Below are 25,959 nucleotides of genomic sequence, written 5' to 3'. Positions count from 1 at the left end.
TAATATTGGCCCCTATAAAGGAGGCCATGGTTAAATGTAGCGGTGCTTAGTGTTTCCCTGAGGAACACGCCTGCAGGTTTACCTAAAGGCATTGCATCTAAAACATTCCCTAAAACTTGGAAATGAGAAAAGTGCTGCGATATACCGAAACAGGATATGAGACCAACAAGCTTCTACATAAATACATTCAGACCTTGACCTCATCCCTTTAGAAAGAACCAAAACAACAACCTCTCATTTATCACATTCACAGAAAAACAGCTGAGGACTCAAAGGAAAGAGCTCATGCCCATCACACTGAAAAACACAAAAACATACCTGTGGGTCTCCTAAGGTTCTTGTCTAGTAGTACTCTACGCATGGAGCCATCCATTGCACTCTCCTCTATGTGTGAGTGGTCGCCTATTACTGACCAATACATCATCCTGAAACAGGTCAAATCTTTACTTGAAAAATACATACAGATGTGGCCATTAAGAATGCACATTTTTTGTACTTTATATAAAAATTATTTCAGAAATTCAGAACTCTAAATATTTTTACATTCAATTAGATTTTCTATTTCATATTTTCATATTTTGAAACATGCTCCTACCCTTTGACTGGATTGACAGTAATGGCGTAAGGCTCTCCTGCAATGTCAGTTATCAGACGGGTGCAGTTGGGTCCCTTGAGTTGTCCCACATTAATAGAGTATCTAAGCTTGGTCCAGTGAGCTGTGTAATAACTGAACCAGTGCATCCTAGAGTGGTCTGTCCAGTAGATATTTCCAGTCACCCAGTCAGCTGATACATCTCTGGGTCTGCGAAAGTCTGGACACTGCAAAAGTCACCCAGACAACAAAGTGATTCCCATGTGGGCCAAGACATCACCGAAGATTGTATGATAACATGTTTAGGAGAAAATGATTCATAAAAAGTGTGGTCAAAACTTCAGAGACAGTTCTTGGATTTAGGGATACAATTTAGTAGTTAAAGTTTGGAGAAAAATATGATTTTGTTTAAATATTTAATAAAAACAAACAAATCACAGAGAAGATCAACATAAAATATACTTCTTGTCTGAAATCTCTTTGTTCATAAAATAGAAGTAAAATACACAAATTATGGAGTTAGTATTGACTAATTTAAATTAAAGTGTACATACATCAACATAGATTACTACACAACATTACATACACAAACGTAGATTGAATGTTTTCAGTATTCTGCTGTCATTAAATGTACAATATACAGCACAGAATTAATAAATGAATTAGGAGGAGGATTAACTTTGAAGGAAAAAAAAAATAAAAAATCCAGAATATTCCTGAGAAAATATGATGATACACTCCACACAAGACCCACAATACTTACTATGATGCCAACATTTGTTTTAGTTTGACTCCTGTTTAGGATATCTTTGTAAAAAAGTCCACCGGGATTAAACTGAGTAGCCCAGATAAACTTTTGATGGTGATACAGAGCATCCATCCCAATGATGCGGGCATTTTCCTCGATGCGAGCATGTACTTTGTGTCCATGGCTCTGGTTAAATGGATACACAAAACTTCGGATTTCAGTGTCATTAGCTATGTAGAGCACTCGATCTTCTGGTCCTGCCCGTTGAGTTATTAATATGCAAAAAAAATGAAAAGTGGCTAAATTCCATTTAGGGTTTAAGACAACAGTTTGACAATTACAGATGCAGAAAAATCATTCTAGCACAGCAATATGCATTCTAATCAATCAGTCATCTTTAATTCATAGTCAATACTTTAGAGGAAGACAATATACTGTATAGTTCTTAAAACATTCAGAAATATAAATGTACCACAGAATTACTACTTATGTTAGAAATGGCTTAAAATGTATATTTAGGCCCTGTGTGTTGAGGTAATGTATGAAAAGATCTACTAAGTCATTCACAGTCTAAAATAAAATCTCACAGTGAAGCTAAAGGTCAAGTCAATAGAAAATATAGATCCTTACCTTTTGCTATGCAGCTACCATTCATATCCTTATAATTTTTGTCACATGTACATTTGTATGATCCTTTTGTGTTTGTGCAATAGTGAGAGCAAGTGCCAAAATTAAGACACTCATTGATTTCTACAAAAAAAAGAGAAGAACAAAAGTCAGATTTCGAGGAATAGCGCTTTCTGGAAACTGTGTGATGTTCACTATGTGGCTTTTTTTCCACATGCTGAGTACTTGAAAATAAAACGTCTGATGTGGTCTGCTCACTGCATCTCATTGATCTTTATTCCCAGAAAAACACTATACGTGAGCGCACAATCCTTTAACTGGAAATGTTCTTTTACATGCAAAACATTTCAGTAGGTTAAGCATTTTCAGGAGCTTAAGCTCAACTTTGGCCTCCGGTTTGGTTTTACCACACGGAGAGGAAAACACTGATCCTTGACAAATTTTTGATCCTTGTGAAAATATAGTTTTTTTATTTCCAGCTGTGGTGTAGTATAGTATGAATTGATTTGATAAAGAACAGGCATTCTGAATCTCAAAAAAAGTGTGGAAAACACTGAAATGATAAAATGACTGACAGGACAGGATTCATAACAAAACCTTGCAACCAAAAGGTATACAATTTCTGCACCACTAACAAGCAGAACTGACAAAATAATGACTGTTTTCAAACAAGTGTCAAACATTCCTCAATCTACCATGTTTGGACAAACAGGTCCAAAATTGGGTCATTGGTTTCAGAGGTATCTGCCCCGTATTGATTTTTAGAAGACATATTTACACTTTTGACAGCATATAAAGTAGTTTATCTTGCTATGTGTAATGTTTTTATGTGAAATAATTAAATTAAAATGAAGAAGAAATACATTCATTTAAGAAATGCATTACAATAAATCCCCAATCTAATTAATTACAGTACATACATACACTGTTACCAATACATTTAAACATATTTTATGTGCCATTGATATATCAGATATATCAAAAATAGAGGTATTCATTACAAATATTTCTTGTCCAACCATTATCATTTACTGGGGAATTTCAAATTAATTTAATTAATTTCTAAACCTTGTTGAGCTAATGTTGTTCTGCACAAAGACAAAGACTACGGTTCTGTTTAGTGCCACAGGTATGGCAGAAATTGCACATTTCACCTTTAAATTTAAAGTCTAAATCCACATTCTCCCCTCAGATAAAGCAGTGAATCATTTTTCTGAACGCTAACAGAATCAGGGAAGATAGTCTGACAGTACCTTCACACTTTCTGCTTCTGAGATTTCTCTGAAAGCCAGGTTTGCAGTGGCAAATTGCATTTGTGTTTGTATGATTGCACACTGCATCCTCCCCACATGGATTCATCCTCTTTCCACATATGTCTCCATTTGAAGCTGGAATGAGAGAGAAAGAGAGAGCTTTGAAGTGACATACTTTATACTTGCACCCAACTGTCACAGTGCATGATGGGATTTTTTTTTTTCTGTCGTTTGATGCTTGGTCATAGCCAACAAATTAAATATGAATAAGAAAAAACTAATCTGGAAGATAAGCCTGAATGAATTTGATATAACAATTCCAGACGTACAACACGTTTCCATGTAAACCACCAAGAATGCCTTTAATCTGACAACATTACTTGTTTTGCGACAGATTAATCTGATAGATTTGGTATTGCATGCAATTTAGTACACATACAAGCCTTGCAGTCCTGTTCATCTGATCCTCCATCTCCACAGTCATCAAACAGGTCGCACTGCAGTTGTGCGGGTATACATTTACGATTACTGCAGGTAAACTCTGCCTTCCCGCAGGGCTTGGGCCTAGATGACACAGCCTCTGATTTGGGCCCCATAGGAAAGAAGAAAAAACACATCCATTTCAATCCCAACTTTAGCTGGCACCTTATTCATCACCACCCAAAGAGTCTAAATCACTAAAATCTAGACTAGATCCTTTATTTGTCAATTAAAAAACCGTATGGCACAAAATATGGATTTTCCATTGTGCTGGTGAGGATAAAGGTATCATCAGAGACTTGTGAATGAGCCTACCACATTCATCTTCATCTGAGTTGTCCCCACAGTTATCCACATTGTTACAGATTTGATCAAGCCGTAGACACACTCTGTCATTTCTGCAGCGATATGGCCTTGCTGGCGGACAAGGTAGTTTGGCTATAGAAATGAAAACAAAATGTTACAGTATACAGTATGTGCAGATTTTTCTGCTTTGTAATGCAATTGACTGCTTTATATATATATATATATATATATATATATATATATATATAATATATATATATAACACATATATATATACATATACATATACATATACATATACATATACGCATATGCATATGCATATACATATACATATACACATATATATATATATATATATATATATATATATATATATATATATATATATATATATATATATATATATATATATATATACACATATATTAGTCAAAAGTTTGGAAACATGATTTTTAAATGTTTTTAAAGTCTCTCACCACCAAAGTTCCATTTATTTGATAAAAGAAAAACTAAAAACATTAATATTGTAAATGTTATTGCAATCTGAAATGACAATTTTCTATGTGAATATATTTTAAAATCTAATTTATTCCTGTTATTCAAAGTTGAACGTTTAGCATCATTGCTCCAGTCTTCAGTGTCACATAATCCTTTGGAAATATTTTAGAACTATTTTGACAATAACCCTTATGTTGAAACCTGGAACCACTAGTATAAGTGATGCATTTCATTTGTAATTCAGCCAGTGACCCTTACATACAAGTACATGGAGTTTAACATCAGAAAACTCTATTTAAAGAGTTTTGCCCTGCAACACAAGCCTTTCAATTCTGAATCAGAGTTCAGCAAGCAAGAAGTGCCACAGTAGGTCATGCAATTCCACTGGGAGAGATGAATATCCTACCGCACATCTTGGAGTCTTCATCAGAGTTGTCTCCGCAGTCGTCCTCACCATCACACACCCACACGTGCAGCTTACACAGGGAGTTGTTGCAGATGAACTCATCGGGGCGACAGAAGAAAGCATCTGAATAAACAACATCAAACTGGTTTTAAACTGCAACATATGGATATTTTGCTGAATTAAACAGGGTTATGACAACCTGAATGAACAAATACATAGTTGAAGCTATGAAAACTGCCTCAGAAAAGTTAGATTAATTCACTAATATAGTACCAATGTCATGTATTAATATAAAAGATTCCTAAAGTTTTTAAGTACAGTTGCTGGTTAGTGGTTAGTCCTCATACCATGACCACAGTTCTCCTCATCGCTGTGATCCACACAATCGAACACGTCATCACAGCGCCATCGTTTAGGGATGCAGTGAGCATGGTTTTTGCACAGAAACTCATCTTCTCTGCACTCCTTGACACAGTCCATCTGGAATGAGAACAACAACGAAAGTCCAAAATACTTTTAGGAGGAAGACTTTGCTGCACTGGTGAAGTAAAGAACATCTCTGTTTCCATGGAGTCAAGCACACCAGTTGTTCAAAAAATGTAATGTTTCAAATATGATGCATGTTTATCTCACAGTTAATTAAAAACAATATGCCATCATGTTATTGCTTGTGTGATGCACATATCATCAAATTTGAGCTTCTGATCTCACATATGAAATCTTGTACTAATGATCTATGTAATGCATGTCTTTAGTTTTGCATCTTTTGATAACTGTATCTGATTAAATGACTAATTCCAGTGTGTAGTTCAAAATCTGAAAACAGTTTCAGTCGTGGCTAGTTTAGCTGATTAATTAGCTGTTGATGCTAAGGTCAGATTGTCAGACCATCACTGTCAACCTAGTTAAATCTGGTAAGTAGGGAACATATGAAATTATAATTTGCTTTCTTAATACATATTCCTGGTATAATTTGTGCACAATTTATCAGCGCATGTTATACCAAAATTCTTCAGTGAAATTTAATAACTTGCTCTGCTGCTGATCTACTTTCCTTTTTAGCTCAATCCCTCTTTTTTGTGTTTTAATCAGAAATATTTCATATTATGAAAGCAGAATGGGTTTTGAATGTTTTTTCTTGTTTATTTTCAGCTTGAACTGACTGACCAGTTTGTCCACTTTTATCTGCTGTGTTCTGTTTATTTCCAGAGAGGTTCTATAGTGGCTAGTTGTATCCTTCTTAAATCTTTTTCCAGTATATCTACTTGTACATGTCTTTGTTTTTGTTTCACGACTGCACTTGTGCACAGTTTCTGAGAGAGGAGCGCTTGATGTAAGGTGAGAAGGTCTTGCTAGAGGACTGACCTCATCAGAACTGTCCAGACAGTTGTCATGTCCATCACACCTCAGGCTGGCAGACACACAACCTCCGCTGGCGCACACATACTCATTTAGAGAGCAGGAAGGAAGCACTGCAAAACAGATGATGGGTAAAAGTCCACCCTCACATACAGATACAAACACAACTGATGTGTATAGGAAGGGTGAGGCAAGATGTGTCAGTGGTTAAGCTGTCACCCATCTTAATCTAATATTTTTTGCACGTCTATGTATGTACATTTTCAGTGTAGCAAGGAAAATGATTTGTCAAAACCAGTTTATCCAGGTCTAAAGATATATATCAAACATGATATTGAATTACCAATGTATTAAACATAAAAATTATTTGGCAAAATGTTAGTCATCATTTTTTTTTTTTTTTTCTAAAATTGTAGCTGTAGGGTAAATGGCACCAGATTTAATAGCAACAAATAGTGAGCTTATATTCAAAATAGAAATACTATTACAAAATGTTACAAACTGTTTTACTAAATTCAGATATTCTGATTAATGTGCAAAAAAATATGATTTCAGAATTGGAATGTGACACGTCTTTGTTCAAAAAGCAAAATGCACATAAAATATTGAGGCATCTAAATAAGTTCTTAGGTTAAATTAAACTTTAACCAAGGACTAAACACACTAGAGAGCTGACTAAGGAACTTGTGTTTATTATGCACAAGCACTTGAACTTATCAAACAATGTAATCATAAAACATTTAAAGCTGATTTTTTTTTCTCAGTGTTTACACACCGTCTCCCATCCTAGGTTAATGTGCAGAGACAACCACAAATAAGGCGACGTTTACACGAAAACGATGTAGCCAAAAACTGAAAAGATTTTCCCTTGCGTTTTTAAAAAGTTACACGTATACACAACTATGTTTTCAAAATAACTTGTGTTTACACATATCCACGAAAATGGCCAAAAATGTTGTATTACGTATGCCAGGCCAGTAGTTGGAGCTGTCACCTTGTTACAGTAAACAGTACCTGTAGGGAAGTGGCGATTATATGTTGTATATGATAAGTCTCAAGTTTTGGAGTTTTGGGGGGTTAGGCTGCGGCCTAACGGTTAGAGATTTGGACTTGTTGTAGAACTATGTTTCTCAAAATGGCAGGAGTTGTGGGTGGGAGGATGTGTGAATGAACACGCTATCCACCCTCGAAACCATGGCTGAAGTGCCCTTGAAAAATGTTGTATTACGTATGCCGGGCGCTGGATATATTGGAGCTGCTCCCGGGTTGTGTTCACAGTAAACACTTCTACCTGTGTGTGTGCAGTGGGGGTTAAATGCAGAGCACCAATTCGAGTTGGTATACTTGACAAAGTCAGACTCTCACTTTCACTTTCACTTTCACTTTTGGCTGTAATTTTTGAATATGTTTGAGCATGTTTGTTCGCACATGCCTTTAAAATCGACACATACTGTGCATGTCTACATACCTAACATGTACCACAAAACAAACAAACAACAAAAAAAACCTGACACGTACTACGCACGAGCATGACATCACCGTTTTCAAAGATTCCCGTATTGGGTGTTTACACGGAAACGATAACGGTGGCGGTTTCAAAAATATGCGTTTTCAGTCCCCAAAACACCATTTTCATGTAAACGAACAGGCAAAACATATAAAAGTTTCCCGTTTTTGGATGAAAACATTGTGTATACAGCCCCTAAGCATTTTAAAAGTTTTATTAGACCAAAAGCGCAAACATGTTTGGTTCTTACCAGCTATGACAATATGTTTGAGAATCTCAAGAATTGGTGTATTGGCATGAGTTTGGAGCTGGACTATGAATTTGAAGGGGAATGTTTAGGGAAATAATTGGAAAGTTATGAATGTTTGGTAATGTTAGTGGTGCAGAAATGATACACTTCAGCTTTAAAGACCCCCAAATCTGATAAAGTTACCTGTTCCGAGGCAATTTCTCTCATCTTCCCCTGTCTTACAGTCTTCCTGGCCATCGCACAACCATTTACGGGAGATGCAGAGATTGTTGTGGCATTGAAACTGATCCTCTGCACAGTGAGTCTCGCAATCTCTGAAAATGCACAAAGCAAGGGGAAACTTACTACAGTGTCGTCTCAAACTTCAGTTTGTATCGTTTTTATTATATTCGGGCTTGTCACTTTAATACTCTGGGAGGCAGTCAGCACAGAATTTCAAGGTTTGTAAATCAAATTTGAAAAATATCCACTGTCTTTCATGACATGCTAATGAAGCCATAAGAGCATGAAGACTAATGTATATGAAAACTAAGATTAAACAGCTTTGAGATAAATGTCTCAAAGGGAATGTCTGGGAAAAGTTGACAACTGCTGTGATGTCCTCGAATGACATCTAGCATTCACTGACCTCATCCGAATTATCAGCACAGTCATAGTCACCATCGCAACGGAAGCGTGCTGAGATACAGTCCCCACTGGCACAGGCAAAATCCTTATGATTACATGTCACTGGCTCTGCAGAGAGGAGAGCAGAATAAGACAGCTAAAGTGGCATAGCTACCCTGACCATGCCCTGTGAACTCGCTTGCATTGAAAACACTGAAGGAAACCTTCGCAGAGGACAGCAGTGAGGCAGCAAGAGCAAATCAAAACTGCTAAAGTGGCCTCGCACTTGGACATGAATTGGCATTGTACCATCTGTTACCAAGGTTCTTGAAAGTTTGCCAAGAACTTAAAAGGAGCTATTTGCAGACTAAGCAGCCATTAGAATGTCTAAAAGGGCTGTTGTGGAAGAGAGTCCACAGGCTCTAATGGCCGGAAAAACATGTTGGGTGGTTAGAAGAACCTCTTAATATAAACTGTTTGAAATTGGTTGTTGATTTAACAACATAATGTACAAAAAAGGGCCATTAAAGCAAAGGCATTTTGGACATTATACATGCTCATTATTTACACTGGCTCCTGTCATTTCAAACCCATATGCTTGTATTTTTTAACAACAATTTTAAAACTAAGAAAAAACAAATCTGCATATAGTTTCATTCACAAATTTGGAGTTTCTAAAAGAAGTCTCTTATGCTCACCAAGACGGCATTTATTTGATAAAAAAATACAGTAAAAAAAAGTACAGTAAATACAGTAAATACAATTTTTTATTTTTTTACTTTTATAAAGTATTTTTTATTATTTATAAAATATTATTTGTTTCATGCTGAAATTTCAGCAGGCATTACTTCAGTCGTCAGTGTCACACTATCCTTCAGAAATCATTATGATATGCTGATTTAGTGCTAAAAAATAATATATTATTATTATTAATGTCGAAAACGGTTGTGCTGCTTAATATTGCTGCAGCTAGAAACTGGAAGAGATCTGCAGGATGGGAATGCTATTTAATACTTTTTCTTCCAAAATTAAATAATTGGCTCTTTTTATTTGCCAAAACACCATTGTATCATAATAGCATCAACTTATTTTAAAAATAGATAGTCTTAATATTTATAAATAGTTCTAACAACATAATAGAAAACATTTATACATTTTTTGTTAATTAAAATAAACTAAATTGTAATCATTTTTTTCAATAAAAAAGCCAATTAAGAGATTAATTTTTTAAGAGTATTTACATAGATCTCCTCCTCTCTAGTTACCATGTGCTGTCAATTTTTTCCCCCCTTCTTGTTTTTGTCCTATTTGAAGTTTAACAGGCCATGATAACTACAAACAGTCGTATGGAAAGAACATATGGGTTTGTAATACAAAGAAAAAAATGACACGGCATAAAACGCACATAAATAGTTGATCTTTCTTTGCGGCAATGTGGGCAAGATCAGAAGTGAACACACAAATAGTAAACAAACAGACAAAAAGAAATCTTCAAATAGTCTGCGAAACTGGCCTCTGAAGATCCCACACAACGTTTCTTGACAGTTAAAACAATTTACTACAAACACGAGTGTGGAAAAAGCTTTATTGTGCTCAGAGAGATGAGAGCGACTCACTGCAATGCTCCTCATCGGAGTTGTCTCCGCAGTCATTCTGGCTGTCACATCTCCAGTGGTCCGGGATGCAGTTGTTATTCTCACAGCGAAATTCATGAGGTCCACAGGTCTTTTCATCTTTTTCATCAGACACAAACAAACACACAGATGAAAATGGCTTCAAAAGTGCATGAATATTAATGCAGTACTACCGCATTTCGACACGTAATCATCATTTCCTCAGGGTTCCGGGCCCGGATCTGACACCAAGTTCAAAACATGCCCAGACTCAAGAGGCTAACACACCATAAGATGAGATACCTGACTGTGCTGCCGATAGCTTCCATCCTCAATAACCTGAACACTTGACACATAACATCAAACACTCTGTCACCTGGGCACAATCGTCTACGATGAACATTTCTGAACAAGCTCAATCTACCTTTTTCCAAAGTTTGTGTACTGTTTATGTTATACAGTATAACCCAAGAACTTTCTTAGGTGTTAGAACCCGGATAAATTGTTAATGAACAGACATGAGGACCACATCATCTGATCAAAACTTTGGTTATTTTTGATTACAGGTTTTTTCCCCCTGAGAACACAGGCTAAGAGAAGCAAACTGCAAATACTTGCCAGTTTTCATTAGTGAGAAATAATAAAAGAGCACCCAAGAATATCTCTTTGTTTAAATATTCTCTAATGTGGTGCAGGCATGTAGCGATAGAAAGCAGAGATACTGGCATCTGAGGAAAAAAAATACTGCTTATTGTTTGAGAGATGGTTCTTAGTTATAATAATTAAAACTGTCTGTCAAACACTAATGAGTGTTACAACATAGAAGCCACTGCATAAGATATAGTCTTCTGAGATAAAACAATGCATATTCATATGAAGATAGAATTTATCTACTGATCTTACAACATGTACACAAATTTCCACTTATTTCCATATGATTGCAATTCCCAATATTATCAAAAGTAAACTGGTAAGTATCAATAAAGCTTGCCTGTTAAGTTAATTCAACCATTTCACATAAATTGGCAAGATATAGATCTATAATTACTTGCAGGCCGATGTAGATAAAGTGCATCACATCTGGAAAATCAATGGAGACACCAGAGGAGCCCGTCACACCTCAATTACAAAGTGACCCCTGTACTATCCCACTGATGTGTCACTCATTTGGGGGATTTTTCCCTGATAACAACATCAGATATGTTCAGCCAATGCAATCAAAACTATTTGCTCAATCAAATTCCGACAATGTGATTTTTTCCCCTTGCAAGAGCCAAGCTATTGATTTCATTTCTTTTGTTGACTGATATGGGAAAGCTATGCTCTTCATCCCTGCTGGGACGTGTCACAGTGTTATATATACACCATATATTGAGGACGATTACCTTTAAGACATCCACTTAGAGGCTGTGTCCACACTGCAAATAAATAATGATTTTCTACAATGATGTGAGAGTAAAAAAGCAACAACATCAGAGTGCAGTATAGATCTGTAATAAGTCTAATGTTTGAGAGTTAGACTCTTTGTCAAGGGAATCTTCTGATGAATCATTGATGAGGTTCAAAAGACTATGGCTCAAATCCAAAACTTAGTGAGCTGCTCACAAACAGTAGGTAGCCTATTTAAGGCATGTTCAAAAGGGCATTTTTATCTTTACCCTTTTACAAAACTTACTTGTAGGTTTGCGAAAGTGTACAGTACATACTGTATGTGTAATGATTTACATTTAATCATTTAGCATTTTATTTTTTTTTTATAATAAAGAAAGATAATGAAAATTAAATAAAAAAGAGAAAGAATAGATAGAGCTAGTGTTAGAGGGTCAAGTAATTATTATAATAATTAAAAAGAAAACAAGTAGAACAGAAAAATAATAGAGAATAAAGAATAACGCTAGTGTTAGAGGGTCATTTTTTATTATTTAATAAATAAAATAGAAAACAAGTAGATAAAATAGAAATAGAGAGTTCTGGTGATAGAGGGCCAAGTGTAAATAGAAGAGACGTTTCTTGAATTCAATAAATTTTAAATTAATAAACACATTCAATAAATTTTCTAATATTAATATTTCCTTCTGCTTTTGGAAGTCTGGTCAGAAATTATGAGATTAATTGCAATTATTTTATAATACTGAGGTAAAATTGTATAGAAAAAAGATTTTATTGAAGACTACATTAATGTATAAAAGTTTGGGGTCATTAAGATATATTGATTAACAGTGACAATCAAGACTTTGTTTAATAAATAAATAAACCTATTTCATATAAAGGCTGTTATTTTGAACTTTATATTTATCAGTGAATTACTGTTTAAGCAACAAAACATTTATAATAAAGCATATCAGAATGATTGCTGAAGGATCACTGAAGACTGGAGTACTAGCTACTGGTAAAATTTGTACTGTTTTTACTGTATTTTTGATCAAATAAATGTAGACTTCCTTCATAACGTTCAAAAATCTTACCAACCCCAAACTTTAGGAATTCTGTATTTTTAAAAAGTAAGAAAAAACTGCATATAATTTTGTGTTTATTAGAACATCACGTATTTAGCTTAGCTACATGTTAAAGGGAAGCTCTGCTGAAATCAACTGTGAGTAAAGTCTGCTGTGTGCTTTGTTTGATGAACGTTATTTATATGCAGCCTATAGTTGCTGCCTAAGCAGAGTGTTCCGAATCTGTCATTTACGAGGTTACAATTCAATTAGGATTCTGTCATAGAGTGAAGCTGCTTATAGAGACATTTAGGTGAACCTCTACTGTATATTGCAACTTTTCAGTGTAGATCAAAAGATTGGTACTAATAAAATAAGGTACACAGCTTGTTTGTTCAATATAGAATATAGAAAAATAATTGTTGAAGAAATATGTGTATAGAGAAATATGAGATTTTTTTTTAAGTGTGTATCGACTTTTAATGTGTGTGGAACACATAGCAGAGGAAGAATGCAATATGTGAGGCCACCGCTGATGTGCCACTGTCAAACTAAATCAGGCATTCAGGCAACAAAACAGGCCCAGGGGAATTGTTACAAGCCACAGCTAATAAAAGCCGAGTGGTTCATGATTAAAGCTGGCCTCACTCCATCAGAGAGAGAGAAGACTGCGGGAGCATACAGAATTGATATTAGCCCCAATCAGACTTTCAGATGGGTCTGCGAGTGTGGCTGACCGAGGCTCTGATTTGTGAATAATAACTGCAGCTCACCACAATTGGCCTCGTCAGAGCCGTCAGCACAGTCTGGGTCTTCGTCGCACACCCAGAGCTTTGAGATGCAATGCATGGTGGCCTTGCACTGGAACTGGTCTGGAGAACATGTGCTCTCAGCTGGAACATTAAGGCAGACAAAAAATAGCAGGTTATTTATAAGGCCAGTGAAAAGCTATTGTAAGAGTTTGTGGGAAAAAAAAAACATTCAAAACTTTTGGTACTTGTAAAGGTCATACATATGATTCAATAAAGGAAGAATATATGCAACATCTTCACTTTCTTTACAATATGACAAGGTCTTCTGCAATTACCATCAAAGAATGGAGGAAATGACAGCCTAGAAGTGTTAGTCAAGGCTGGTCATAAAAAAGGTCGAATGGGGAGTGATATATGGCATTTCTTCAGCTACAAGTAATTTTATGGTGCAGAGTTTTTTTTTTTTTACTATGACTGAAAGATCTCAATTTATTTTTCTGTATGTTGTATGAAGGTCAAATTAAATGCCTTGAATTTTTTTTTTTTTTAAATGCCTAAATCATATACTTTTTCTACTTTTAAAATGTACTTTATGCATTGACTGTTTCACTGTCTCAGGCTTCATTAGAAACACTTCATTAGAAATATTAATATATTCACCAATAATAAATTATATTAGCCTCAGAAAGTCTAAAACACATGTAAACCATCTCAGTGTTTATTGTATTAAAATATGTATGGCTTATATTGAGTTTTACACAAATGACCTCCGTTCCCTCATTTGTGACCTTGACCAACAATTTTTCAACAATTTCAAATTTGTGCTTTTGGAAATCAGGCTGGCAAAAGTTCCACAGTGAAGTTATGCACACTTGAGGTGAAATATGAAAATGGTGAAAACTCAAGGTAAAAGAAAAATCAAATAGTTTTTTTTAAATCACAGAACAGGATTTTCATTGTCTCTCAAGCTGTATAAAATTACGCTGAATAATACATTATTTTAATACAATATTTAAATGTTTTTATTTGGGATTCATAGAAATAAAATTAAACTCAGCGAGACAAAATGTCTGCCATTTTTTATATATCTGCTATATATATATATATATATATATATTTTTATTAAAACTTTTTTTTTTATTTTAAAACTTCATTTCCACCACAGTAATTTCCAAATGAGATGTGGTGAAAATGTCCCTGACGGATCACAAAAAACAAAACAAAAAAATTGTCTTTAGTACTGTGCGGTAAAATTTAGAGTGAGTTTGAAAAATATTAAAAAGTTTACTTTCTAAAAGCTTATAAACATTTCCCCTCCAGGTGACTTTATTTCTCAATGACAATTATTGCTACCTTTCCCAGGAAAGGGCCTTTTTCAGAATATCTAATAAGCACCTGGCTATCCTTTTAGCTCCTAAACCAGCCAACTCATTTAGTGGGATAAAATCCACATTTGAGATCTGTCAGTCTGGATCATTAAATGCACAAGAGAGAAGACAAATTTGGCAGAGTTCGAACAATTCTGTCACAACACCCTTTAGTTTACGAGAATAAGGCCCATTATTGTCAGTGGATAATGGAGAGAGCAGAAAGTGTCATGGCGTAGCTTACGGCAGTCTGTCTCGTCCTCGCCATCCCCACAGTCGTCCTGTCCATTGCAGCGAAGATTTAATGGTATACACTTCTGCTTTCGGGTGCACTTGAACTGGCCTGACAGACAGATGTATGTATCTGCAAATGGGGGGAGACATTACAGTGCAAAAATCTGTTAGATACCCCATCAAGCTGGATCAATGCAACACGATCATCCATATTCCAGTTGAATTTGGTTGCTTCAGAAGAGACGGGATGCAATAAGAATAAAACTGAGATGATTGCAGAAACAATATTATATGTGTTAAAAGCACGTCTCGAATCTTTAATCGGTGTTGGTCCGATACATCCCAATTATGATCTTTAAAAGACAAAACACCCTGTAGTCTTTTTTAATACTTCTAAAGTGGATATCGATCGTTTGATAGCGGTCTGTATTATTGAGCATTCAGAGACAGCTGTGCTAAAGAAGATTTGTTGCTGATGAAAATTCCAGGTAGATTTTTCTCGCTTGTGCTCGCCACATGCTTCACAGGAACTGAATTCTACAAGGGAGTCCTGATAGCCTTGCACAGAGAGAAAAAGCAATGGATCTGTTGATAAGAACGTGGCATTTAAGAACAGCTTTCATATGTATTATTCTGCTCACCACAGTTGGCCTCATCTGAGTTGTCCCCGCAGTCATTCTCTCCATCGCAGATGAAGGGAGGTAAGGCACAAAGGCCAGTGCCACACTGAAAACGCCCAGGCTGGCATTTGAATTCCGCTGCAAAAATGATGATTAACAGTGAACTCCGGAGGATTCAAAGCAATTTGCACATAGGTGTGTGTTTTTTAAACCCGAGCTGCGTGAGGTTGCCTGAAATGGGCGAGTCATCCCACGTTCCATTATTTCTCTAAAAGCACTTCTACGATATTTAATGCCCCCTGCCCTTTAGCGAACAACAGAGGTTCCACCTATTAACAGCAGCTATTGGCAGTCTGTCATTTTCTGTTTGTACTGCTCAAGTGAATCACTACGCCACAAAGTGAATCTAAAAACAAGCTCACTGGGAAACAAAAATGAAAGAGTGAAAGTTCCTCCTTTTGCTCGACTTAAAGGTCAGTCTACTGTGAAACTGTGGACTAGTTCATCTTCATACTGTTTGTATCAGCACTGGCATGTGGTAATATCAGGGCCAATTTTAACTGGTGGGAATGGCAGTTTTAGAAATGAAAAAATTTGCCCTTATCCACTTGTTTGGAATATAACCACTGCATTTTCTTTTGCTACGTTGCTATTGTGATACTGTCATTGGTTGTGCAAAACAATGACTTTAAAGCTGCAATATAATCGAAGTACCAATACATTTTTTTTTCCCATACTGTGATGCATATCTAAATAAAACAGATTATTGAAAAAAAAAGATCAAGGGTAAGGACTTGGTTTTGTCCATCGTTTGTTGATTGGATGAGAGTGCAAGTGCTTCACTTGCATTTGCGATTAAAAATAGATGTGTGTAAATGGTCACACTTTATTTTAAGGTCCAATTCTTGCTATTAACAAATTATTATCTACGATTTTGCCTCTATAAACTACTAATTTGCTGCTTATTAATAGTTAACAAGGTAACTGTTAGATTTAAGTATTGGGTAGGATTAGGGATGTGGAATATGGTACTAATAAACAGCCAATATGTTAATGATAGGCATGGTAATAAGAAACTAGTCAATAGTGAGAATTGGTCCCTATACTAAAGTGTTACCATGTAAACTTTAAGATGTATTTAGAAGCAAATTTGTAAATAAAAAAGTCCCAGTGGGAAAAATTCAGTTTTGTGAAATTTAAGTAATAAAAATTCTTAAATATCTTAAATGATCATTTTAAGATGTCTTACATTTGTGGATGGAAAAACAGACGTAGCGATACAGCATAATGTGATTACAAAACTTCAAGTCTGTGATTTAATTAAATAAATGTGAGTGCCTTTCATTCAAAGTAAATATGTGGCACTGTTGTGCATTCTATAGCTTCGCAGTTTCAGAGGAGTTTGCCATCAATAAACAGATCAGCATCAAATCCAAATGAATTTGCAGTCATTTGTAAGAAAGAGGCGGGGTTTATGTGGACAAAATGATTGGAGAAGTATATATATATATAGAAGTAAATAAAAAAAAAAAAAGGATGTAAATAAATTAATGTATATATATGCATGGATGATTTGTTCACAATAAGATCAATAAAAGCATTTAAAAAACAGAATTTACATTTTATGCTGACTTTAAGACCAAGCAGAAGCTTCTGCCAAGCATTCGTTTTGAATGAACGTACAAATGATAAACTGTAATCCAACATGGCTTGTGCTCATCTTCTACTCTTGCCATTCAGCAAATCAGAACATCACATAATGCAATTAATATTCATGACCCAAGTTAGAGCTCTGAGCAGCTTACAGGGAGCCATCTACCATGAACAACAAAAGAAAAGCAAAGTTGTCTGGCAAAAAACAGCATTTTTATAATCAGTGTTGTCACAAGGCATTTCTAATAAACCTGTATGACAAAACACACAATATTGCTGATGTTTCTTGAAAGATTCACTTTAAAGCCGGGCTCATATGAGTGTAACTTTAGCAACTAGGCTTATAAAACATAGAGTCATAGAGGCTGATGAAATTTATAATGTGCCCCACGCACTTTTTGAATTGGTCTTAAAACCCCTGGTTATGAAAATGCATAAAAATTACAAACTGTTCCAAACAAAAACAACAGGGCAGGTAGTGTAGGCTGGATAACATTGGAAGCTAAGCACTCACGACAATCCGCAGGCTCATCAGACCCATCACCGCAGTCATCTACCGTATCGCATTTCCACCAGAATGGGATGCATTCATCCGTTCCACAGCGGAACTGCAAAACAAGTCCACCGCATCGAAAAAGGTCAATCAGTTATGGGTAACACAAACTGGAACAATCATTGCAGTTCCGTCTAATGACATGGAATCATCATTTTGGCATACAGACCTGGCTGGCTGTGCAGTTGGATAGGCATGTCTTGTTATCGGCAGCCAAGTAGAAGTTAGTCGGGCAGGCGCATTTGTGACCTCCACCAGGAGAGAGTAAGCACAAGTGGCTACAGCCTCCATTGGCCACTTGACACTGGTGTTTGGGGACTGGAAAAAGGGTGAAGAAATGGCTTGTGATTAGGTAATATTCAAATAATATTTATGCAGCTCTTGCCATATTGTATAAAATCTTAAACCAACAAAACATAATAAAACATAATAAAATCACAGCAAATGTGTCCATACGAAATATTTATTATAATATAATATAATATAATATAATATAATATAATATAATATAATATAATATAATATAATATAATATAATATAATATAATATAATATAATATAATATAATCAGTCTATATTCAAAACAAAACAAAACAAATTTAGCAAGGACACACTGAATTGCTCATAAGTGACAGTAAAGTTTATAATGTTCTAAAAGATTTATATTTTTATTTATTTTTTAAATTTCTATTTATCAGAATAGAATCATGAAAAAATATATCATGATTACTACAAAATTATTAAGCAGCACAACTGTTATCAACACAGAATATAATCAAATCAGCATATTAGAATCATTTCTGAAGGATATATTAAAAGATCCTTAATATAAAAAAATATTAAAACAGAACAGTTTATTTCACAATATTACTGTAAATAAAAAATAAAAAAAAAATAATAAAATTACTAACTCCAAATTTGGAAAAATATAATATAATATAATATAATATAATATAATATAATATAATATAATGTAATATAATATAATATAATATAATATAATATAATAATTAATTTACATACTTAAAATGTTATTTATGGACCAAGATTTAAGTCTCTATAAATGGCAAGAGCTGTGTAGGGGTGAGTAAATAATGACAGCATTTTCATTTTTGGACAAACCAAGTGTAAAATGAATATAATATTAATTTTAAACAGTCTCTACCTTCAGGTTGGCGCAGTGGGTGGTAGACAATGACAGACTTAATGGCTTGCCATGAATTCAGGAGCTCGACAGCATTAGCACCGGTGGTCTTATGAGCTCGACGGAGAGATTTGGACTTCCCATCAGTCCAATAAATGAAGTCCTCGAACAGCGTGAGCCCCATCACACCCTGGATGTGGTCGTGAGGAACTGAGGTAGAGAGTATTATACCATGCACCATCATTAAAGTTGCATCACTGCATTTATAAGTGATTTACTCAGTCATTGTTCTACAACTTTCAAATTTACTGTACTCTAGTATAACTTTTGTGAATGTACTGTAAGTACAATGACAGATCTTTAATGTTATACTTTTTTTTTTTTTTTTTTTGCATATTCCACACACACATACACAGAAGATTGTGGCCTTGCATTATTATACTGTTGAAAGGCTTTATTGCGGTTTCTTTTATCCAATTGCTGCCTTATTATGGTTGACTAATCCAATACATGAAAAAAAACAACAACACAAAATTACGACTCATTTTGTACCCCGGTGCCTCTGAGAACCGTCCATGTTGGCAAAAAAGATGTGATTATCATCAGCCCAGTAGATTCTCTTGTTTGTGTAGTCAATGGTCAGAGCTGAGGGGCTGTAGATTTCTTTGTTCACAATAACGCTCTGGCCTTGGCCATCCATGCCAACTCGACCGACGTGAGGGTTTTCACAACAGTCAATCCAGAACACATACCTGAGGAACAGAGAGTGACCCTCATTCATGAACTCACATCACAGTTGTTTCAAGCAGAGATTAGCTATTCTCATTGTTCTGGAGGTCTATGCATTCGTTCTTTTTCTTGTGACAAAATAAAGTCTCCCTGGATTGATGGTGCTGAAGCAGAAAGGATACTGTGCAAATTTAATAAGGAAGCATTTGTACCCGGTTTGAGCATCCAGAGCCAAGTCCGCTGGGTTCTTCAGGCCAGAGCTCACTAAGACAGTGGGGTATAAACCGTTGGATTTAGACACTTCCAGTGTCTTTCTCTCCACGTCGCACCAGTACAAGTTCTTCCCAATCCAGTCCACAGCAAGCGCACTTGGCACAGCTGTTCGGTGAACAATCTAATAAAGCAAATAAGTGGCATTCAGATCAGTCACTATAATCTTATCTCATAATACTACTTTAATGAGCAAGTAGGATAATGGGAAAACAGGTCATTAAAGTAATAGTTCAGCCAAAAATTGAAAATTCTGTCATTATTTACTCAATTTCATGTTGTTCCAAACCAGTATGTGTTTCTTTTGTCAGCAGAACACAAAAGTTGAAATTATGTAATCTAGGATTCGTTGCTTTTTTTTTGCGGTTTCATTAAAGAGGACATTGTGCTTTTTTAAGGCTCAAAACAAATCACCATAAAAGTAGTCCATATAATGCACCACACTGTATTTGTCCTCTGAATTCAGCTTTGTTTGAGGAACAGGCTGCAATGTAATCATTTAGAGTCAGTGAGCTGGACGTGAGAGCCAGATCATCATGAATCATTCTGACCTGTATGAACTGAATAGCGATTCTCTGAAAAGATGCAAATCAAAAGAATGATTCACTCAAGACGGATGACTTCTTTTTGCTGATTTTGTGAAATGATTCATTCTTGAATCAGAATCTCAACCCTCAGTCTCCATTCACTGTAATTGCATAGAAAAGAGTGACCAGAACATTCTTCAAAATCCTCCTTTTGTGTTCAACATAAGAAAGCAAGTAATTCAGGTTCAGAATGAAAGTGAATAAATCATTACAAAATATTTGTTCCTGAATAAACCATTCCTTTAAATTAGTTATTCTATCTGTTTGGTATAGTGCTTGAAGCTAATACTGCATTGCATGTTGATAAAACACAAACTTTGCTGTCCCAACATAAGCTGTCACTTCAAGACATGATAAGCTTTGAGATCTTCTCTATCATCATCATCATCTGACAGGGTGTATGTAGCCGTGCCAATTGACAAGACCACCCCTTCAGCAGTAATTTCAGCAAAGCTGAGCTTGAAAAATTCTCTGAAATGTCAATGATTGACGAATATTTCCCCAATCAGGAAAGTGCCTCCAGATGAGAGGATGAGGGGAAACATTAATATTCCGAGTGGGAAAGAAAGAGCTTCTGGTATTCTAGTGATCTAGTCAAGCTCTGATTTGTGTGGAAATGAAGGCTAACTCATCACAAAATCACATGATGAATGATTCCCGGAATAGCTGCAATTTATATATCTGTATATGATATTCAAAATGATCTTTTAGACATTATTGAAAAGTTTTAGTTATGGCATGTGTCCTAAATGATGCCTACCAACATAGATTTCAGTATTCACATAACATAGAGCCAAAATATATAACTGACACTTGTATGGAGTGGTACAGCATGCTAACTGATGAGGCCATATAGCATATCAACTTTGGCCTATTATATATTAATAGACAAATTCCCTTATTGAATCACACCAAAGGCTTTGCCTGAGGCATCATGTCAAACGTGCTCCATTGCAGGAGTTACTCATTACATTACAGTGATCAAACCCATAGTGTACTGTTCCCAGAATCCAAACATTTGTTGCTAGGGGCAGTCTTGTAACTTGCTCCTTGCTTCTGTTTATCAATTGCGCAAAATAATGCATCTGAAGTCTGTAAAAAAATGCTGATTATGTGGTAATGAATATTCAGGCTACACCTTCAGCATCGAAAAACATCTGTAACTCTATTCTCTATTCATCTTGCCAGATGAAGTTTGCAATAAATGATTTGCAATAAACAATTATTATTCAACAATTTAATGCAGTACATTAGACTTGGGGAGAGTCTTGCAGGCAACATACATACATCAAGTTATACATACATACATGCTTATGTGCAGCAGTGGCTCGTGCACATATCTGATCAGTCAAAGTCAATAAACAGATTTAAATATTGGTTGGTTTAGTTCAAAGCAAGAGTAAGTGATTCTCAAAATGTATTAATAAAATAGATTGTATGCTGCAGGTGAAAAGTCTGATGGTTGTACTCATGGTGGGAGTAATTAAAAAATGAGGAATTTAGATTTTGTGTAAGCAAGAAAAAAAAATCATCAATAAGGATACGATCGGTTGTCTAAAATGAAAATGATCAAATAGTCGGATGTGAGTTTCTTCTTCATCTTCCTATTTTAAGCAACAAAATTTATAAATATATAGTATGACTTTAATTAAAAAAAAACATTTTGAAAGAAAGAATTTTGGTCATATTACACACATCTTAGTAATTTAACTAGGGAGCTGCTAGAAAGTCAACACATTTAGAAAGGAAGAACAGTTGGAAAAAAAGTGTTAATAGTAAGCGATCTGAGATGTGATATGACTAATTCAGTCAATTGAGTGTGTAGTGTGAAGAAATCTTAGATTTATATGTCAGAAGTAGCAGTGCCTTTAAACAGTCTTATGGAATTGGGGTAGAAGCTGTTATTAAATCTTGATCAAAAAAAAAAAAGTACAAAAGCTATTCCTGGAGTGGTACCCTTTTACCACCATTCCTTATTTACACCGAAAGGGTGCATTTAAGTACCTTAAAGGTTCATATTAGTGAAAGTCGTGACATTTGCCAAGTATAGTAACCCATACTCGGAATTGGTGCTCTGCATTTAACCCATCCAAGTGCACACACACCAGTGAGAAGTGAACACACCGTGAACACACACCCGGAGCAGTGGGCAGCTATATATCCAGTGCCCGGGGAGCAACTGGGGGTTCAGTGCCTTGCTCAAGAGCACTTCAGCAAGGCACAGTATTGAGGGTTGGAAGAGAGCGCTGTTCATTAACTCCCTCCCCCACCTACAACTCCTGCCAGCACCGAGACTCGAACCTGCGACCTTCAGGTTACAAGTCCAACTCTAACCATTAGGCCACAGCTGCCCACAGTACCTAAAGTGTACATATTGGTACTTAAATGGTACATTTTTGTAAGGTAAGTCAGTTTTTGTCATGTCTCTCCAGCATACTAGGAGACGAATGTACTGCGTCTCCATGTCAGTAAATAATGAATTAATAAAATCATCAATTAAGTTGTTCTTCCCCAATGGAGCTGCATCATTATATCCCAAGCTAATGATGGGTAAAGGTCTCCTACCCAATCTAAACATATTGTACCAGCTTGCATCGTCTCCATTTCCAAAATCCTGAAGATTACACCCACGAATGCTAATGAATTTCAAATAGCTTTAGTTTGTGCTGAGCAGGGGTGATAAATCAGGAGGGGGCAACACTGTGTAATGAAGCCAAATGAGGCTCTTGGCCCCTGCAATGAAGCTAATGAGATGGGGAAAAGTGTTGCTCAGCAGGTACATGGCAAAGATGTGCATCTAAGCGCTAACCATGTGACCTTAACGAGTCCCTGAAATAATGCTAAAATGAGCATTTATATTTATGGCTGTATGATTACAGATGTCTAACATTCAGATGTTACCTTTAGACCTCTTCATTGCTTCCCTGTTGCTAACATGGCATATAACGGTTAGTTCAGACCTATTACAATTGTTGTCAGTCCTTTGTGACCCATAATAATTATTAAGAGAAATGAGAAATCATACACACCTTGAGGTCACTGCCATTAAGGCGAATTCTGTTTATCCTCCGGCCACTGGGTCTGCTTGAGTCAATCCAGTAAATGAACTCCTTCTTGTAGTCAAAATCCAAGCTGATAATGTTGTTAAGGCCCTATGGAAGTGAGAAGGAAACACAACATTGAGGTAATAGAGGTGAATTAAGTAACTGCACAACAAATGTGACTGTTAGCGCAGTCAGTGTGATGTATTAGCTGGGTAAAGGCTGTAGTCAGCACGCATAGATCAAGTATGCAGAACAAAAAAAGAATGAGATGTTATGCCTTATTCTGCTATTTAATTAGCTGGAGGGCTTAATTAGCCACTTCCGCGTATGCTTATCTCGACAGGATCTGGCATGGATGTACTACAGACATGAAACATACAGAGAACAAATTTCTTTTGATGTCTTTTCATCGTATTGATTTTGGAAGAGGACGCAGTGTGCTATTGGATGCATGTGGATGCTGGCTTCAGAGAGCCTTCAGAGTGAACGCTGTGGGAACATTCATTACTGTCATGTTCAGGTCAGACTGCTGTCACTCAGTCTACCGCTCACTAGCCCTCCCGCCTTTGCCCACTTCACCACGGATGCTTAGATCGATTGACGGGCATGATGACAGATGAAGAAAAGCTCTGATACCCCCATCAGATCATCAGCACTGTGAGACCCCTGAGACCCAAAAAGACCTTTAGCCTAATCTTGTGGCAAGAACCTGCAGCCTTATCTTAAGGCCACTAACAAGTTATGTTTCTTGTGACATCAGTTTGAACATACAAGAGAGATCTATTAGAGGTCATGAGCATTTATAGTGAGGTAGTAAGGTTTAGAAGAAACACTATCTATAACTAGCATATTTTGGCAAAATGGTCAGTTTCTACCTGTAAAAAATTGCCTTAATTAAACCTATTAAAAACTATTCACTTATTAAAAGTAATTACAGTGTTGGTTTTATCATAGTCTACACTAAACTAATCTATCTATCTATCTATCTATCTATCTATCTATCATCTATCTATCTCTCTATCTATCTATCTATCTATCTATCTATCTATCTATCTATCTATCTATCTATCTATCTATCATTCTTTTTCTTAATGTTGACGTCAGTTGTGCTGCTTAATATTTTGGGGAAAACAATTATATAAATATATTTTTTTCAGACTTCTATTCTGATAAATAGACAATTCAAAAGAACAGCACTGATAAAAAATAAATACAGAAATAAATAGAAATACATCTTTTGTAACAATGTAAATCTCTTTACTGGAACTTTTGATCAATTTAGCAAAGTTTAAAAAACAAAACAAACAAACGAAAAAAAAAATTGAAAGGAAAAAGCACCATTACAAGACAAAAACTGCAAGGAAAATATGTTTAATTTTAACTACATTTGTTAGTTAACTGGCCAATAAATTTATATATCAATATTGTTGCAATTTTTATCTTATAGTCAGGATGTTGTCTATGGTGTAATGCACTATTTTTCCCTACATGTTAGATTATAAATAATGAGCAGAATAATGTACAGTCAGCCAGTCATTACTGCAAAATAAACCCATTCAGGGTGATAAAAGTGGGCTTCTAATGACCAGGTGACTGCACATTTTACTGCGCTGGCTATGCTTCAAACTGAAGGGACAGGCAATGCTTTAATTATGGATATTGTATGGCAGCTCGATAAATAGCTAACTACTAGCATTCCACAGAGAAAACGAGATCATGCACTATGCCAGTGTGAGGTCAACAAAGACCTCGATTGTCGACAAGAGGCCACAGGGGCCACTCATATTTAAGTACAAAAGCTTTCCTTCCTTCCCTCATATTAAACAAAATGGAATAAATTAAATTGAATGATTGCTGATGAGACTACTCCATAAAGGGGAGAGTTTTCTGAGAGCCCTATAGACATTCCCCTGGATGACAGTCTCAATTGGTATGAATAATGTAATGAGCGCTGAATTGAGGAAACTCACATTTCACTAAGAATCATCATTTCGATGGTAATGACTATAGGCCTCTAATGACACCAGCTGTGGATAATAGCACAGGGAAACTCAACTTGTTACACTAGGCCAATCAGAAATGGCAGTCACATATAAAGTCAAAATGACATTTCATAGAGTCATTCAAAATGTGCTCCATACTTGTTTCAGACAAACTCTTGAATATGCAAAAGAAAAACAAGCAAATATTGCCTGTGGTGTAGAACCTTAAAATAAAAGGCAAAAATTTGTAAAGGACTTTGGTCAACCAAAATGGATATTTTAATAGCCAAAGACCAGGCTAATAATCAATATAATGCTGACATACTATATAGGAAATACTA

General features: G+C 35.6%; 1 protein-coding gene across 1 annotated transcript in view; it reads right to left on the bottom strand.

The window, feature by feature from the left end:
* lrp1bb (low density lipoprotein receptor-related protein 1Bb) overlaps nucleotides 1-25,959 on the bottom strand; it is a 247,096-nt gene that overhangs the window by 15,049 nt on the left and 206,088 nt on the right. Inside the window, exons 58-79 of the mRNA XM_042731628.1 lie at nucleotides 23,622-23,744; nucleotides 19,948-20,129; nucleotides 19,559-19,758; nucleotides 19,028-19,216; nucleotides 18,032-18,180; nucleotides 17,824-17,917; nucleotides 15,678-15,794; nucleotides 15,047-15,166; nucleotides 13,457-13,576; nucleotides 10,252-10,368; nucleotides 8,654-8,764; nucleotides 8,213-8,341; nucleotides 6,279-6,385; nucleotides 5,261-5,393; nucleotides 4,914-5,036; nucleotides 4,016-4,138; nucleotides 3,660-3,800; nucleotides 3,221-3,355; nucleotides 1,971-2,090; nucleotides 1,356-1,597; nucleotides 596-819; nucleotides 319-425 (exon numbers count right to left, since the gene is read on the bottom strand). Coding sequence (XP_042587562.1) covers nucleotides 319-425; nucleotides 596-819; nucleotides 1,356-1,597; nucleotides 1,971-2,090; nucleotides 3,221-3,355; nucleotides 3,660-3,800; nucleotides 4,016-4,138; nucleotides 4,914-5,036; nucleotides 5,261-5,393; nucleotides 6,279-6,385; nucleotides 8,213-8,341; nucleotides 8,654-8,764; nucleotides 10,252-10,368; nucleotides 13,457-13,576; nucleotides 15,047-15,166; nucleotides 15,678-15,794; nucleotides 17,824-17,917; nucleotides 18,032-18,180; nucleotides 19,028-19,216; nucleotides 19,559-19,758; nucleotides 19,948-20,129; nucleotides 23,622-23,744 — 3,106 coding nt within the window. The remainder of the gene's footprint in view (nucleotides 1-318; nucleotides 426-595; nucleotides 820-1,355; nucleotides 1,598-1,970; nucleotides 2,091-3,220; nucleotides 3,356-3,659; nucleotides 3,801-4,015; nucleotides 4,139-4,913; nucleotides 5,037-5,260; nucleotides 5,394-6,278; nucleotides 6,386-8,212; nucleotides 8,342-8,653; nucleotides 8,765-10,251; nucleotides 10,369-13,456; nucleotides 13,577-15,046; nucleotides 15,167-15,677; nucleotides 15,795-17,823; nucleotides 17,918-18,031; nucleotides 18,181-19,027; nucleotides 19,217-19,558; nucleotides 19,759-19,947; nucleotides 20,130-23,621; nucleotides 23,745-25,959) is intronic.

Source organism: Cyprinus carpio, chromosome B9, assembly GCF_018340385.1.
Source record: "Cyprinus carpio isolate SPL01 chromosome B9, ASM1834038v1, whole genome shotgun sequence".
In the NCBI taxonomy this organism is placed as follows: Eukaryota; Metazoa; Chordata; class Actinopteri; order Cypriniformes; family Cyprinidae; genus Cyprinus; species Cyprinus carpio.
Note: the sequence above shows the minus strand (reverse complement) of the source record. Positions and strands in the feature narration are given on the sequence as shown.